This window comes from Pinus tabuliformis, chromosome J (genome assembly GCF_031772625.1).
Source record: "Pinus tabuliformis cultivar Carrire ecotype Pingquan chromosome J, CPIR1, whole genome shotgun sequence".
Classification (NCBI taxonomy): domain Eukaryota; kingdom Viridiplantae; phylum Streptophyta; class Pinopsida; order Pinales; family Pinaceae; genus Pinus; species Pinus tabuliformis.
The window spans coordinates 619,419,441-619,437,334 of record NC_142295.1 but is presented as its reverse complement, the minus strand read 5'-3'; the positions used below and the strand labels follow the sequence as shown (position 1 = coordinate 619,437,334).

Sequence of the window (17,894 nt, the reverse complement as noted above, 5' to 3'; positions counted from 1 at the left end):
ATAATTATATTTCCAAATTACTATTACAAAAATATAGGCATTTATAATTTGAGTTACATGTATAGCTTTGAATGAATATATATAGATATATTCATATTACTATTTTACAATTGCATATTATAATTTACTATTTTACAAATATCAACACCTATAATTCATTATAAATGCTAATAAATCAAGAGATAGTTACACCCAATATGGAAATGAAGATTTCAATCATATGATTCTACATTTATACCCTTCCACATAGAGAATTGCACCGAAGATGGAAATGGGATATTGTTTGATATTTTGGAAAATGAAAATCATTAATTTTATTATATATAGTGATTGTTTCTTTCAACATCCTTGAGTTCAAAATATGCATATTTTGGCTTCTACTTGACTTTCTTATAATCGATCCAAAATCATTTGATGCAGCACTATGATCATGCCCATAGAGTGATAAAAAATAGAATGACACAAATGTTTTCTAGAGTTTGAATTTGGGGTCAATGTAAATGGATCTGAATGAAACCCAAGAGAGCTATATCAATTGCAAGAAATATTGAATCCCAAATAAAGTTGGCATATTCAAATAGGGTGTGGATAAATTCCAACCATTCAAGTAGGAAAATACTTCAAACACAAGTGTTAAGAGTGCAAATACATATGGATGTTTAACCAAAAGACAAAATTAACATCTTTTGGTCAATAATTACTAAGGATAGAGATCTTTTCTATCTCTGCAATGCATTCTTTGGCAACTACCCTAAATAACCAAAAAGAGAGAGCCTGATACTGTCAATACTTCTTTCATGTCAATGATGCAATTTTTGAGACCTCCCTCTTTAATTAAGATCCAAAATTATACTTACACCCTTTGGCAACATCTAGTGACAATTTCATTGTCATCATGGAAGAGTAACAATTTAATGCTACTCTTTCCTACGCTATTGCCTTACGACGTTTCTTTGCAACATCTGGTGCAATTGCTAGTTTAAATACAAATTAAATTATAAAAGATAGAATATAGACTAATAAGAATTTGAACCCTGCACTGTAATTAGTCTACTATTCCTACAAAATATTTCTCTAGAATAGGTTTTAACAAAATTCAACTTAATAAAATTTACGATCCATGTTATGTAAGATTATAGAATCCACATTAAATACAATCAATATTAGTGTTTCTTCCGCTTTACTATACTAATCATCCTTCAACATTGCCACTCATTTGTGATTATCTACATTAGCATAAGGGTGATGTTATATTAGAGATCACATATTACTATCCACCACTAATTTTAATCGATCTAGGATATTGATTTTTGTATAAAAAATATTATATTATAATAAATGTATAACTATTAAATGTATCTAACTTTTTTTTCCACAGGAAAAAAGCGGTAACCTTTTATTTAAAAAATGAAAAGTTACACAAAGCATATGCATTGAAGCATTTCCATAAGTTTCCCATTGGGCTCGAGTGCTTTCGCACACAATGCAACATAGCGAGGCTACCGTGCATTTTAGAAAGAATGAAAGAAAAGAAAAAAGAAAGGAGGAAATGACAAAAAAACTGGTTCCCGGTAGTGAGTAGTGGACTCACACCTCATGTTTTTCTCCACTACTTCTCTTCGACCTTGCTCCACTCTCCTTGAGTGGGCTCGATTGAAGCTAGGACTAACTGTGTTTCTGCTTTTTGTGGAGTTGTATCCTTGTTTGAGTCTGACGTATCTGAGGGGTGATGCCGTTTGATCCCTCCCATACTCAGATCCTCGCTTGTCTTCTATGTCTGATTTGAATGGAGCTGTGAAACCTTGTTGGATGATATGTTTTCCTTTTGGGTCTCCTTTCCTTGGGAAGGCTCAGAATTCTCTGTGGGGGTAACTTCCTCCTCTGCTTCTGATTCGTCGTCCTCTGAGTCAGGAGGGGGAAATTGCCATCCTTTCCTCTGCTTCCCTTTCTGCTTCTTTTTACTATTTGCTTTCTTGGCTTTTGGGCATGTACTTTGCAAGTGTCCTGTCAGCTTACAGTTCCTGCATCTGAAAGCAGTGTTTTCGTAGTCTAGTCCTTGCAGCCAGTTTTGTTGTTTGTATACCAGCCTTATACTTTCTGGCAGTCCTTTACTTAGATCTACTTCCACGCAAATGCGTGCAAAGGTGTAGATCCTCTCATCAGTCCTTTCCAGATCTGTTTTGATGTATTTCCCTATGCTGTTCCCAATTCCTTCCAAAACTCGTTCACTCCAAAAGTGAAGGGGAAGGTTATATAGGCGGACCCAGACCGACGTTTTGGAGACATTCATTTTGTTTGGATCAAAATCTGGAAACCATGGGGTCATAAAAAGACCCGATGTTCCCCAAAACCAAGGCCCAGCACTGATGATTGTATCTTTGACTTCCGTGGATGCGAATTTAACAATGAAAAATCCCTTGGAGCATAAATGTATATCACATTCCATGGTCCAATTGGTGAAGATCCAGTGAAATAGATCCATTGGCTTTGGCCAAAAACTATTAAATCGACAGATTAGGGCCTGCGTTTAATATGAATTAACGAAATCTTCAAGTCCTGTAGAATCAAAGTTGAGGGCTGGGGTTTTCCCTAGCTGATCTACTATGTATGGCCTAGGTGTGTATCCACCTTGATCTGGAGGGGACCTTAGATCTCTGTTACCCTGTAATATATTTTTGTAAGAGGACCCTCCCTTGGGTTGATGCTGAGATGCTGTCTTTTTCCCCTTGTCTCCTCTTGAGGAGCTTGGATGTCCCTGGTCCAGAGCCCCTCCTCTCAGCCTAAGGTTTAAAGCAATGGTTGTTTCTGGGCTAGTATCATAGTTTTTCAGGGTTCTGCTATCTTGAAGGGACCACCTACAACTTACCAAATGTTGGATTTGAACAGGGTATCCCATCAATGCCCATATTTTCTATTTCAACTGCATAATGGTGCTTTCTGCATGCACCCATACTAGACTAGTTTTCCCCACAGGGGGTTTAATAAAAATCTGAAAACAAGTTGATGTTACCTGTTGCCTGGGTTCTCGCTGTTCTAGCTGCCCATGATATTGCGCTGCCGCGGCGCTGAGAAGATCAGAAACCCTAGTCAAGTTATTCTCCCGAGCTGCAAATGTATCTAACTTAGTTATAAACCCTTTTGAAATCTCTCTCTCTCTCTCTCTCTCTCTCTCTCTCTCTCTCTCTCTCTATATATATATATATATATATATATATATATATTATAAAGCGCTCTTAATACAATTATTTTATTGTATTTTTAGCAGAAAAAAATAAATAATAAATATAATTACATTTTAACTGATTAAACATTATATTAATAAGATGTATTGCATTAATATAAAATAAAAAATTTGTTTAATAACAAAAAAATAATATAATAATTCTAGTTGAATAACAAAAAATATTATATTTTGTTTTAAAAAATATAATTACGTCGATAGGCGTTTTATTGTGAGGCTCTTGTTACTAACACTGTAGAGATTTGTTGTCCACCAGTGTAGATATTTGGATGACGTCATGTAAAATTTTATTGACCATTCACGATATGCCAAATCACCATATACTGAGAATATTTTGTGCATTAAACGAATCATTCTTGCATTTGCATTTCTGTAAATGGATATCACGACATTCTGGACAGACGTATTCCTTTCCTGTGGAGCGAGAATCTTCTTGTGCGTGATACGAATTGTTTTGGCGTCCCTGTAATCAAATTCCGTGTTATTTTGGGAAAATGTCTATTTTTTCTGGGGAGCGAGGACCTTCCGCTTAAGATGCATATTGCCCTTTTACTCCCGTAGCTCGAGTCCCATGACAATGATAAAACCAATAGATATCTCCTTGACAAATTGAAAAATAGGCTAAAATTGGGAAAATAAACAATATGCTATTATATTAATTTCAATCTTCAAACCTTTTTAAACAGAAAGCAACAAAATTAAGTCTTTAGATTTTGTAGGCAGTGAGAGAAGGGCACCAAAAAAATGAAAGACTATAGAGCTTTACAAACTTGCACAACTATGGAGGGCTTAGATTCCTCAAGACAAGATCCATCGTCATTAAGCAAAGCCCATACTTGCTCTTCATTGAAGAACGAATTTCATATACTCAAAAATATGTGTTCATTGAACATCATTCAATAAAAATTGTCTTCATTTTCATTGTCGATATATGTCATGAATATATCTCAGTTACGACGGCACAATGCCAACAAATTTTGAATTACAAACCAAAAGAAATAAATTAAACTAGCCTAATATTCATCCTACAACAAAATATTGAAAGCATCTTGGGTGATACCGCTTCACCACCTTAATCAAACAGACTGAAACCCATATCCTCGTAAGATTCCCCCTTTCCTTCAATTTTTTCTTCCTTCTTGGCCTCTGGCTCGACTGCTGCTACAGTAGGAGCTTCGTTGTCATCGCCGCTAGAAACCACTACGACCACCCCTCCACCTGAGGGAACCACAACAATTTTCTCCCTTCCAGATGCTATCACTTTTGTTATGTCTTTGTGTTCAAGCTGACTTAACATGAAATCTATTTTATCATCGTCGACATCGGCTCCAACTGAGCCGAGAATAGATTTGATGTCAACTGCACTGGGACTGGTGTTGCCACCTAGTGCAACAAGCAATTAGGCCGCCACAACCTTCATCCTTGCCTTCTTGCTTCCACTACTTTCTTCTCTCCACTCCAAAAAGTGCAAGCACAATCAATCAAAGCCCTTACCTGCTCATAAGGTACATTTAAGACAAGGCAAAACCTAAAGCTGAGGAAATGAATAACATTTCAAGAAAGCTTTGAGAATGGTCTAAAAGGTATTGGAAACACCTAAATATGAAATATTCCCTAAAACTGAACCAATTACCTTCCCAAATGATTCATCACACACCACCACATCACCCTTTTTTAGAGTACCAATCTACACAAGAAAAGTGGCTACTGGTTCTCTTCACTTGGGAAGACATGCTTCAACAACAGTGCCTTTTGCATTTCAATATGGATTGGCCTTCTGCTCTTGCAACTTTATTGCGATGAAATTCAACCTAAATAAGCACATAAATCTAATAAGAAAAGCAAAAAGATACCTAAACAATCTTTGAGTTCATAGATCATGTGAGAATGTTCTTGAAAAAACATTCCATTTATTCTCACATCTTGTATCCTTAAAGACCCCTTTATCTTTAGAGTTGTAAGCTTAAGAAAATTATAGTTAAAACCTGCATCTCCACTTCACCATCTAAAACTACATGTCTAAGGTTGGAAGTTGAAATGATAGGTTTCAGTAAGCCAACATGGTGAGCTATAGTAAGTTTATGAAGAGATGGGCAGTGAGAAATAAGCAAGCCAAAGCGTTATCTATGAATTTGATATCTTTGAAGGAGCATGTAATGAGATGGTTGAACTTAGGGAATTGGGTTGGAATTATGTGAGAACATTGTTGGAGAGTCTGGTAGTAGCAAACATGAGGCAAGGGCAGGTGGTGGTATATCCTTTAAAGGGGAAACACTTAGAGTGAGATGCTGGATATTTATGCCAGCAACATACCACACCCATTTCCATACACTTTGATGACTAAACTGCCACTTGTTTTTGTCCTAGCCCCTTTGGGAAATGTCGTTAAACAAATGAAAAGCCTCCAGATTCGGCAAATGTAAGACAAAGAGATTATATTCTCCAACATTGTTACTTAGAGCGCATTTGGATCTGGGCTTGCCCAAACAGAGTCGAGAGGCAGATAAGGGGAGAGACTGAGCTACAAATTTTTGCTGTAGAGGAATCTCCATCTTCAAAAGAGAACAAAGCATCTAATTGTTGCGCTAATTGGAATTATGGATTTTAGAAAGGATGAGGCAAAGCAATGCATTTGGGAGCTTGGAGAATGTATCTACAACAACTTGCATGATGTTAAGAAAAGCGGAAGGAGGGAGGGCAGAATGAGAGTTCAGTACAAAGAGCGAACCAAAGGTGAAGGCAAAAATAAATGGTGTCTACAAGCATTTTATTTTTAGAAATAGAAATGGAATACTTTGAATGTTGTATCCCATGCCATGTGATGATGGTGGCGACTTGGAGTCATGACACGCTAATCACCTCCTCGGTAATTACAATGTGTAACTTCTTATTGAACGGATAAAATTACAATTAAGAGCTCATAAATAGAAATGGAATACTTTGAATGTTGTGTCCTAAAAATGGAATACTTTGAATATTATGTCCCATGCCATGTGATGGTGGTGGCGACTTGGAGTCACGACAAGCTAATTGCCTCCTTGGTAATTATAATGTGTAACTTCTTATTAACAACTACAATTACAATTATAGCTCTTAAGTGACTTAACGAAGTAAATTATTATTATGTTAATTAAAAGAACATTTTTCCTTATCACAATTTTGCTCAGAGTGAAAGATCTATTTTCAAAGTTAATAATTCAAAAAAATGTTGCCATTAATGTGGGAGCAAAGCATTGTTTTTTCAGATTTTGGTGGAAGATTTATCTTTTAAGTGAAGAATGTGATAAGAAGTTGTCATTAGTTTGAGCGAAGAATAGTTTCCCACTACCTAATTACTATTGGATTATATCTTTATTTTCAATTTTATATTACTTAAACTATATTTAAAATATATAAATTATTTAATTATTTCAAAAGAAATTACAATATTAAAAAAAATATTTTAATTTTAATAATTAAAATTTACAATTCTAATTATTGTCATAAAATTTTGCACTAGAGTTTAAATAAAATTAACGAGAAAAACATACTCTAATAAATCAATAAATAAAACAAACATTAATATTGCATTTATGTTAAGTGTTTCTCTCATTCAATTACATTTTCCCACTTAATTTCTATTTTTTTCCGTTTGTGTTTCTCTTTCCCTCTTCATCTCCTTTTTGTGGTCTCCTCTAAAGTTGGAAAATCTATTTGATTTATAACATTTATAATGAAGTTCCCTCCAACTTAAAACAATAATTCCATTTTACTTATTTTGCACAACATGACTTGAAAAAGAGAACTATTGAATAATTATTCTCAGATACAATTTAATTGATAACATAATTTTAATTTTACAATTTTCATTCAAACTGCTATTTTAGGATTTACATTAAGTGCAGTTTAACTATTCAAAGTTACTGTTTTTTTGGGCTAGAATTTAATGATAATTTTTTTAATGACATTGTGAATTTTAGTTGCTTAAAATGCACTTTCTAAAGCAAATGAATTCAAAGCCTTCAAAAACCATAGGGCACTCATAATTCATAGATTATAAAATTTAAACTTATTATTCTCAAAATTTTCAATAAGATTTTGGATGAATAGATAAACTAAGTTTTTACATCATTAACATAATGTGAAAAAGTTAAATAGATATAATAACTTTTCGAAAAAAGTGCACAAAAGAACTACTAAGTAGGGTGGGGAATTGAACCAATGACTTAACATCTAGGAATGCCTTAACAAGGCACCCAATCAGTGCCATGGACACAAAGAGAATATTTCTTGAATTTCTATTAACTACTATTTTTTTGAAACCTTTTTTTTAAAGTTTTGTAAAATTATACATTAATCTCATTTTTATGTAAAGAAAAAACATTTCTTGAATATTTTAAATTTATATATTTAATTTTTGATTGGTTTAACTATTATGATGGGATTTAATTTTCACATTAACACAAATCATATTTTGCAACATTTTGAATACTCTATGCAACTTTAAATGATTTGTTGCCCAAATAGATCATTTATATTTATTACCATTTAAAGTGATCACACTAAACAATGGTGTAATCCAAACTCTAACCACACTACTACCTCACCACTTCTTCTTATATTAGATTGAATATCTTTCATATTTGATGACCACCATTTTTTTTCATCTTTTGCTATCCATATTTATTTCCTTTCTTGGCATTGGAAAAGAGAACATGGCACAATGATATCCCGCATAGTCAGACTTCTTGGCATATTAAACCTTTGAAAAGTTACCCGACTTCCAAACTCATTCGACCAATCAACTTTCAAGCCCATTCTACTGGTCAATATCCAACCTCCAATAAAACATTAGAAACCCTTCTTTTTCAAATAAACCAAAACACTCGGAGTCTTTGTACACACCTCTTAATACAAAAGCTAGTATATTGGAATTTATATATTAAATTGAGCCAATCATATCCACCCATGAGTGAATTCAAAACATATGGTCTTAAAAAAAGTAACCAAACATTTTTCACCCAAAACCGGGAAAATATTTTTTATATTCAAAGTTAAGTGGGAAAATCGTCGGTGAGGTGATTCGTACATTTGGTGTCGGTCAAGGGCTCACCATATGCTGATGTGATGTGGGGAGGCGAGAGGAGTGGAGTGGCAAAATCAAAATTGAAAACAATGTCATAATACTATTTCATTTGCTGTTTTCTTGACAAGGTAACGTATTCATACGTGCACACCCAACAGTGGGACGATATTCATGTGGTTGCCCTATTTGTCTTTTAAGGAACATGACAATTATTCAGCTTTTTAAAATTGTTGTTTTTGTTTGTTTGGAAAATAATCAGAATTTTGGTATGATTTTTAGAAAAATGAGTGAAAATTATGTAAATTTAAGTTATATATGTTAAGCTTCAAAGTTTTGATGGTGCTAAATCTATTTCCATCATAAAAATGAATTCAAATATTTCTACATTATCAAAAATTTTCTCACTTGATTCTAGCGAAAAATAGCAAAATTATGGCCTTATTACACAACACCTTAACAATTAATATATATATATATATATATACCTTTGGGAATTTAAACTCAAGTTTTTATTTCAATTAATATTAACCATAAAAAATATTGTGAAAAAAGCCATTTGTCCATAAGTTAAATTACGTCTTTTTTTATATTAGCTACATATATTTTTATAGTTAGATAATATTAATTTGTGATAGAAAATTAAAATTTATCCAAAAATAATTATGATTTTTTCTTTTTCAATTTAATTAAAAAATATCATTTTAACGAATATCATATTTGATTTCCATTTAGTTTTTAATAGTATTGAAAACTTAAACTCAAGTTTTTAAAAATATGCAAAATTTTAATTAACATTAACCATAAAAAATATTGTGAAAAAGCGATATAAGTTAAATTACATCTTTTTTATTAGTTAGAGATATTTTTATAGTTAGATAATTTTAATTTGTGATAGAAAATTAAAATTTATCCAAAAATAATTATGATTTTTCATTTTTCAATTTGATTAAAAAAATATCATTTTAACTAATATCATCTGTTTCCTCTTAAGAGGTTACAGGTTGTTTCCTCTTAAGAAGTCATTGGTTCAAAACTAGAGGGGGTAGAGTATGTATGTCTTCGTAGACTTAGGAGTCAAATCACTGCACGGAGGTGGGTCCCTTGTCCCACAAACAAGGGGGTGTCATACACCAATGTGGTGTTTCCCTTGGCCTGGGTGACCTTAAAATTGGATAATAATAATAATAATATTTGATTTCTATTTAGTTTTTCATAGTATTGAAATTTTATTGTTTTTCACATGGTGAGAAAACCTATCATAACTCGAACTAGCAGTAAGGACAACCATTTCTAGCTGTAATAGCAATGAGGACAACCATTTCTAGCTGTAATGGCAAATTTGAAGACATTGAAATTTTATTGTTACTCTATCTTATCATTTATAAATTAATATTTTCAAATATTTAATATATATATATAGGTATGATTAATATATTATTATTTAAATTTTATTTCAATTTCTTTATTAAAATAAATTTTAATGACACAATTTTAATATTTTCCCATTAAAACTAGAATTAAAATCCTTAACCATATTCATAGTGACATTTTCAAAAAACACTAAAAGGAAAACGAGATGGGAAACATAGAGAAGCCATTGAGATTGAGAAGCAATCTATCAACCTTAATCGAGATGATAATTGAAAATTAAGCAGGAAAATTCCTGCCCTCTCTTAGTGATTTTTTTAATTGTTTTTATTATTATTATTTATTTAGTTATCTTTAATATTATTACGATTATTATTTTTATTACCATTATTGTTATTGTTAATTGTTTTATACATATATATTTTTAAGGGTATTGTTATTTGTTTTTATTTTTATATTATTTGTTTTTATTTACCTTCATATTTTTTAAATTATTTGTTTTTATTATTTTATTATTTGTGTTATATTATTTTTATTTATTTAAATATTTTTTTAAGGTTATTATTTTTATTCTTATTATTATTTATATTTATTTATATTTTTGGAATTTATTATTATAAATTAAAATTAAGATATAATTTAAAATTTAACTAAATTTTAAAATATTTTTTCTCTTAACTATAAGTAATCTTTTAACAGTTAGTTTTCAACAGCTAGTTTCTAACCATTATCTCAAGACCCGGATGCTTCTCTGCTATTTAATTTTTGTTAAGACTGTTTTTTCTCACCATTTGTCACGAGGATGAACCACATTAGTTGATTCGAAAAGTCTACCCATTCTATAACATGTAATTAATCCCGAAAACACAAATAAATGGTAAATGTTTTACCCTCATATATTTACGGCAAATTATAGCAACCGCCATCGATCCAAACTAACTGAGTGGATTATTGTGTCAAACCTGTCCTAGATCAAACGCAACCATGGGTTTCATCACCGAAAGAGGAAATCTGCGCAATTGGGGGTGGCGCTGCTATTAAAGAAACAACACTCAATTGCATACAACACTGATGCGTGTCGGAAGAAGAAAATCAGGGTTACTGTCCCAACACAACTGAGAGCGCCGTTCGAGGAAATCATGAACAAAATGAAGACGCAGTAGAAAATTTAAATATTTGTTTAGTGGTAGCGTTTAAAATTGCGTTTACAGAGTGAGGCGAGCATGATAGATGGGAAGAATTATTGGTTGCCGCTTAACCACTTAACCTAACCAAAAATTTACAGAATTGTTTTGGATTGCTCCGAGGCTGTCTGCTTCTTGGCTTTGCATTGAACCCGAGGAAATCAAATCCAACAGAAAGGTATGGGATGGGCAGCCCGAGTGTGAAAATTTGGGCGGCGTTGCGTATGTATTGTTCATATCGTCTGTATTCGTGAGAATTTGAAGAATAAGAGCTGGAATTGTAATGATTTGGAGACGTTAAATTATTTTAATCTTGCAATTAATAAATGTTGAGATTGCAAATGCTCATTTTATCAGATTTCTATGCAATATCCAGATTGCGTTTTTGTTCAGAAATGAACGACAATTTGAATGCCAGCTACTTGTACTTATTTCCTTTTCTTGAAAAAAATAAAAGAAAAAGGATGACATCACACATTTAACTAATAAAAAGAATGACAGCACACCGGTTTACTTTGACACTAGTTTCCTAGTAGTAACCCCATGATGATGATTATGTGCGGCATACTGATAGAATCCACTTCGTCTCCTCTGTCAGTCACTACTAATTTAATATTGTTGTTTAGTTGTTGAGAACTATCACTGTTCAGTTTCATTCACTGCTGCTGTTTTAGGTTTACATTGGATCGACTCCGCTGTTGGGTGCAGTCAAATCCGAGTCGGTTTGAGTTTGGCTCGCTCTTTCTCCTCCTTATAATTAATAAAAAGAAACTTTACACTGTGTTGGGTTGGGTTGGTTTGGTACGGAAGTCGATTTTGAGAGTAAAATCTCTATTTGGCTTTGTTGGAAACATTTGGTTTTTGCCATTACAGGTGCTTCTTTATTGGGCCGATGATGGAGCATTGGAATCCGTTAGATGAATCGAAAGCCATGTTAGGTTATCCTGAAACCCTCAAGTTGCTCTAAAATACACATACTTTGGGTTTTGGCTATAGTCGATTTTTCATTTCATTAGGCTTCTAGATGTCCGAATCTGAATCGATGACGCTCTAGAAATTTTGAACCTTCGGGCGTTTTGCTCTCTCTATCATTCGTGTTCACATTGGACAAAAAATAAAGAAGAATCCTCATTCTGTGGGAAAATTCCGCTGGATTTGTGAGGGAATCCTCTTTCTGTGAGAAAATTCCACTGGATTTGTAGGGACAATTCAGTCTATTTTTAAGAGGGCTTACATATTAGGGCACTGACGTGATCTGGATCTGGTTCATCGAGAGCACATCTATGCGGGCGTATCTATTAGTAATATTTTTTCCACTACTGTAAGCAGTGAGCTTTGAATACTGAACAGAAGCTTGCTTGCTTTTCAACATGCCAAGGGGTAGAAGTGATGGAGTTCAATTTCAAAGGAAGCCTCTGGTTACTTGTCTATTCGTTATGTTGTTTTTACTAGGTCTTCTTTTTGTCTATTATGGATCTTTCTTTGGGTCCGGAATGCATCAGAGTACTTCAACTCAAGTCGAAAGATCATCTAGAAAGCTTGGAGGGAATAAGGGTGACAATGATGATGAAGATAATGGATCAAATCTCCAGGAGGATATACTCATAAGGGAAAAAAGGAATACAGAGGATGACGAAGAAAGCGATCCCAAGCTTGAGAACGAGATCCCAAACGAAGAAAACGACCAAATTACATTGAAAACCTTCCCTGTAAGTATTCAATCAAAACTTTTGTGTGGGATATTATTGTTGCTCTGCTCGGAATCATTATACTTTTCTGTTGTAATTTACTCAGTTGCTAATATTGGACGATAATTTACTCCTCTGTTTTATAGGAGTGCGACAGTAAGTACTCAGAGTTAATTCCATGCTTGGATCAGGATCTTATCTACCAATTAAAGCTTAAACTCGAATTGGGTCTTATGGAGCACTATGAAAGGCACTTCCCTCCTACAGAACGACGCTTCAATTGCCTGATCCCTCCACCGGAGGGATCTAAGGTCCAAATGCTTCTTTCACCTGTAATTTTATCTTGCGTTTTGTTCACAGTTTATTCCTGTATATTCAATTTTCCCCGAATTTACAGTTTTAGTTTCAGTTTCACTTTGTAATCACTTCTACTAGGTACTGTTTTTAATACCAACCTTTTTACTTTAAAGATTTTGGATGACTAATGTTCTGGGATCTGAGGTCCTGTGTTGGTAGCAGTCACAAAATTATATCTATATCTTATTCAGGTTCCTATCAAATGGCCAGCAAGTAGGGATGAAGTATGGAAAGTGAATATACCTCATACACATCTGGCAGAGGAAAAATCAGATCAGAATTGGATGATAGTGAATGGAGATAAGATCAATTTCCCTGGTGGTGGTACTCACTTCCATAATGGAGCTGACAAGTACATTGCAGCCATTGCAGATGTATGGTATTTATAATTTTTAAATGAACCGAGATGGCATCTTATTAGTATGGAATTTTGAACTTAAAAGCTTAGATGGTTGAACATTTTGAATATATATCGTTTCAGAAATGAGAGTTTGTAGTTTATAATCACCATGCATTTTGAATTTCTGCCCTTGCAATGTAATTACACGGTTTTGTGAACAGATGCTGAAAATTCCGGGAGGGAATCTGAGTAATGGTGGCAAGATCAGAACAGTTTTGGATGTGGGTTGTGGAGTGGCCAGCTTTGGAGCATATCTCCTTCCTCTTGACATTATAGCTATGTCCCTTGCACCAAATGATGTGCATCAGAATCAGATTCAGTTTGCATTAGAGAGAGGAATACCTGCAACTCTTGGGGTTTTGGGAACAGAGAGATTGCCATATCCAAGCAGGTCATTTGAATTGGCTCACTGTTCTCGGTGTAGAATTGATTGGCTTCAGAGGGATGGCATCCTGCTGCTGGAGTTGGATAGGCTGCTGAGGCCAGGTGGCTATTTTGTATATTCTTCTCCTGAAATATACATGCAAGATGAAGAAAATCTTCAGATATGGAATGCTATGAGTGATCTCGTGAAACGCATGTGCTGGAAAGTTGCCTCAAAAAGGAACCAGACTGTAATATGGGTCAAGCCTCTGACCAATGATTGTTACTTGAAAAGGGCTCCTGGCACCAAGCCACCACTTTGCAACTCAGAAGAAGACCCAGATGCGTCTTGGCACGTTTTAATGAAGGCATGCATTACGCCTTATTCAGATCGTAAGATTTGTTACCTCCTCTTTCATGAATCTTTGCTGATTTTCATTCTTTAAATACACCGAAAATTTTCCTTCAGGCGTACTGCAAGTTTTAATTGAATTTTTCTGAGAAAAAGAAAGCTTAGGTCATTTGCCTCTCCTCTCTCATGAAATAAAATCCAACCTTTTGCATTCCGAAAGGAACAGGTATGTGAATCACATAAGTAAACATTCCTGAAAGAGAAGGTGCAATACCTATATTTCAAATGGCATACATAGCATACACCAACTCTGAGATCCAATTCAAAGTAATAAAATGTTAGCTTGAATAGGTGTATAATCGATATAAAATTTGTTAACTCAAAGAAAAACTTAAAAAGTATCATATGTTTCAACTGTTTGACGGGTATTTTCTCTTTCCAGACAATTCTTGAACAAGAACTTGGGTAACGCTTGAATACCCCTGTGACCAGATTCAGGCTTCTCAGCTTCTGTATCCGGGCAAAGACAGCAAAGTGTTTTTCTAATTTAAACTTATTAGTTTTTCATGGATCAGTCTAACTAAGAGAAATCGGATCATTAGTGTTTTAACTCAGAATTTTGTCTAAGGAATGATGAACACAAATTCATCTTATGGACGACAAACTTATCTGAAAGTTACATCCATAAAGCCAATTTCAATTTTTTTAGAAATTAGATACAGGGGTTTTGTATCTCAATTAGTTTCTTTTGGGGAACATACTCTTTCGGTATCGGGATAGATAGGATGAGCTAGGATAACTTTGTGGTATCAGGCAGTCAACACTCTGCTCTATTGTGCATTCCAGGGTAACTTTTAAAGACATTTTTCAGGTACTTATCTGTGATATATGTAGGAATCAAATCAGGAAGAAAGAACAAAGTTATAGTGCTCCATGCAATGATTTGATTGATCTACAAGCTTCAAATCCTATGCCAAGCACTGGACTATACTCTAGTTTACTTGGTCAAGTGTGACACTCTGGTTTCCTACTTAAAATACTTTTGGGAGTTCTTCCATATAAACTTAGCAATAATTGTTTCCAGAAAAAAATAGTGAGGGCAAACGTTTTAAGTGATTTTGTTTTTGCCTTCTGCTTTGCTAGATGGGATGGAGGAACAGCAAATGATCTTTCCCAAAAGAATTATATAAAACATGAAACCTTCAACAAGGGGAATGGGGGAAAGTTTCCAATCCACTTTTTTCTCGAGACAAAACTTAGAATTAGAAATTGATCAACGAGGTCTTGGTTCAATGGAAAAGTGGAGGTGTTTCATAGCCCTCACAAAGGATCAAATCCCCTAGAGACATGTTTTGCCTCTTGTGGCCTCCTCGGCCATGCGAGTGAGCCGTTTTATGTGGCTGGTGTGTTAATTTCTCTAACCCCAGCTACTGGCAATTTATTAACCTAGTAGATTCCTTGCTGTAAAATAATTATTAGTAATTACTGCAGATCTACTGAATGAAAAGTACCACTGAGATTTTAACACGTTAATAAAAAGATAATAGTGGAAGCAAAATAGTACACGGCACACCAACCTCAAACACATGCACATAAATTTCTGCCCTTCAAATCCACTGTTTCATTAATGTAATCTTTAGCATAAAAGGGCTCCCTTACTGGGATAATTGACGAAAAATACAATTACAACAAAACCTTGAGTTATTCCGGCTGATCAAACCCTTTGTAGATCTGTCCTTCAATCTTGCTGGCTGATCTGGATCCTTCTCCCTTGCTGCCCCTTGCACTCTTCCTTGGACTGTACCCACTTGGATGAATGTCCTTCTCCACTCAATCTCTGAGATCTCACCATCTCACTCTCTTGTGCTCACTAGATGTGTCTTCTCCCTTAGCCCGACCTTCATTTTATAAGTTGGAGTTATTAATTCAATCCACAACCCTAATCTCCCAAGTGATTGAAGGTTGAGATTAGATCTCAACTTTACTTGATATCAATGGTTGAGATTCATCTAATTCACTAATGCAAATAACCTTTTCATTTCATTAGATTAACTCAAATTTTATTATAAAAGGAAAGTACTTTATTAATTCCTTATAATTAAAGTAATTTACTAAGGCTAAAAGACCTTTGGACAATTTCCAAACATCTAGACACTTAGACTTGTGTGGAAGTACCTGTTTGTGCTACTATCACCAACACTCCCTCTTAGCAAGGAAGTTATTTCTTGAAGATCCACTTGGAACTCTCTTTCCCTTCGGTCTTGGCACAATGTCCTATACATCATCCTTCACCATGGCTTTCCTCCAAACCTCCTAGTCAGGTGCCTCTCCAATGGCGCCACTGATTAATGGCATATAGTTCAGAAACTTCTTTGGAGGCCTATTCTCCCCGAATGTGTTGAAATTCAGATAGATAATAGAATTTCTTATCATGGTAGTTACTTATGACTGTTATACATAATTTTCTTAGCATTTACTTTAATTAGTTATGTCATCAAGCAATTACACATTAACAAAATAGAGATCATAATGCGAAAGAGACAAGAGACAACAGAGATTAGGCTAGAGGCTAGGGCAAAACCCACAAGGGGAAAACCCATCAATCTTTTCCTTATAGCTTCTTCATCAACAAGAGATCCAAGTGAAACTAACCAGTGATCCAAGTGCCAAGTCAACCCTCCAAAACTCTTCCACGTTCGGTTAATAAGATAGTCCACCATCCAGCCATATCTTTGTCCTTAAATGTCTCTGAAACTCGCATCACTAGTTACCTCTGAAACTTGCATAATCATAGGAGACGGTATTTCTGAAACTCGTATTCACAGAGATAACAATCCTCAAATGACTTGCATTATCACATAGATAAATAGCTTGCTTTGTTAGAATTACAGTGTCACAAAAAGGTTCGCATTTTCAGAAGTATACTGTCACAGGAAGCTTGCTTTTACAGAAGTATATTGCCATATGAAGCTCTCATTTTATTCTACAGACCTTCTTCCTCAGGAACCTTCTTATTCTGCCTCAGACATCCGAATTATTCACCATAGATGATCACCGAATTGATTTCCAAATGATGGAAGATGGGTGCCAATATATAGTTGTTTCCTCATGCGAAAAGACACGACCCTTGGGCAAGCTGACTTTTTATCCTGGAGGGCCGACTTGGCAACTTGGAGGGACAATTGACACTTGCAAAAATTCAAATTTTCTTCTTTTCAGAGGGTCACGAAGAACATGTCCTTTGACTTTTTCTTTTGACAAAAAATAACACATGAAGGACATGCTTGACAATAAAATAATAATAATTTTTCTAAGTTTCTTCTTTTTGTTTTTACATGAAATACATATTGATACATGTCCAAAGACAATTATGAAGACTGAACCTAGTTACTATTTCAAAAGACCGAACCTAGTTACTATTTCAAAAGAATGTGCTTGGAGGAGCTTCAACTTGCTCTTGAGTATCCCTCAATGTCTGCTCAAACCACCTAGGCCTTTTGACAGAACTGGAAGGAGCAATTGACTCCTCACTGCTTGAAGGTTAACTCCCTGAATTGGTAGTCTCTGCATTTTGCTCTCCCTTTGGAGCCTCTTGCTTCTCGTCCTCTGTCACTGTTGGTGGCAACTCATGATGCTTCCTAGATGCCCAGTTCTCCTTGAACTTAACATCTTAGCTCACAACTATCTTCCTTTGTGCTGGTATGACGATCTTGTAAGCTTTTGAGGTCTCGTTGTATACAACAAATATCATCCTCTCTCGTGAAGGCTCCAACTTCGTCCTCTTCTCTAGATGCTTGTAGATGTATACTTGACAATCAAAGATTTTGAAGTGTCCTATCTTTGACCTCACTCTTATGAATGCTTCCTCAGGGGTCT

At 34.5% G+C, this 17,894-nt stretch overlaps 1 protein-coding gene and 1 pseudogene across 1 annotated transcript in view; one reads left to right on the top strand and one right to left on the bottom strand.

Moving 5' to 3' along the window:
• Positions 1 to 4,313: 4,313 nt before the first annotated feature.
• Positions 4,314 to 4,661, bottom strand: LOC149228471 (large ribosomal subunit protein P2 pseudogene; annotated as a pseudogene).
• A 6,773-nt stretch (positions 4,662 to 11,434) lies between these two features.
• The window catches only part of LOC149228469 (putative methyltransferase PMT3), a 122,216-nt gene continuing 115,756 nt past the window's right edge, over positions 11,435 to 17,894 (top strand). The window contains exons 1-4 of the mRNA XM_089378222.1: positions 11,435 to 12,567; positions 12,693 to 12,857; positions 13,095 to 13,277; positions 13,465 to 14,059. Of these exons, the coding sequence (XP_089234348.1) occupies positions 12,229 to 12,567; positions 12,693 to 12,857; positions 13,095 to 13,277; positions 13,465 to 14,059 (1,282 nt within the window). The 5' untranslated portion in view covers positions 11,435 to 12,228. The remainder of the gene's footprint in view (positions 12,568 to 12,692; positions 12,858 to 13,094; positions 13,278 to 13,464; positions 14,060 to 17,894) is intronic.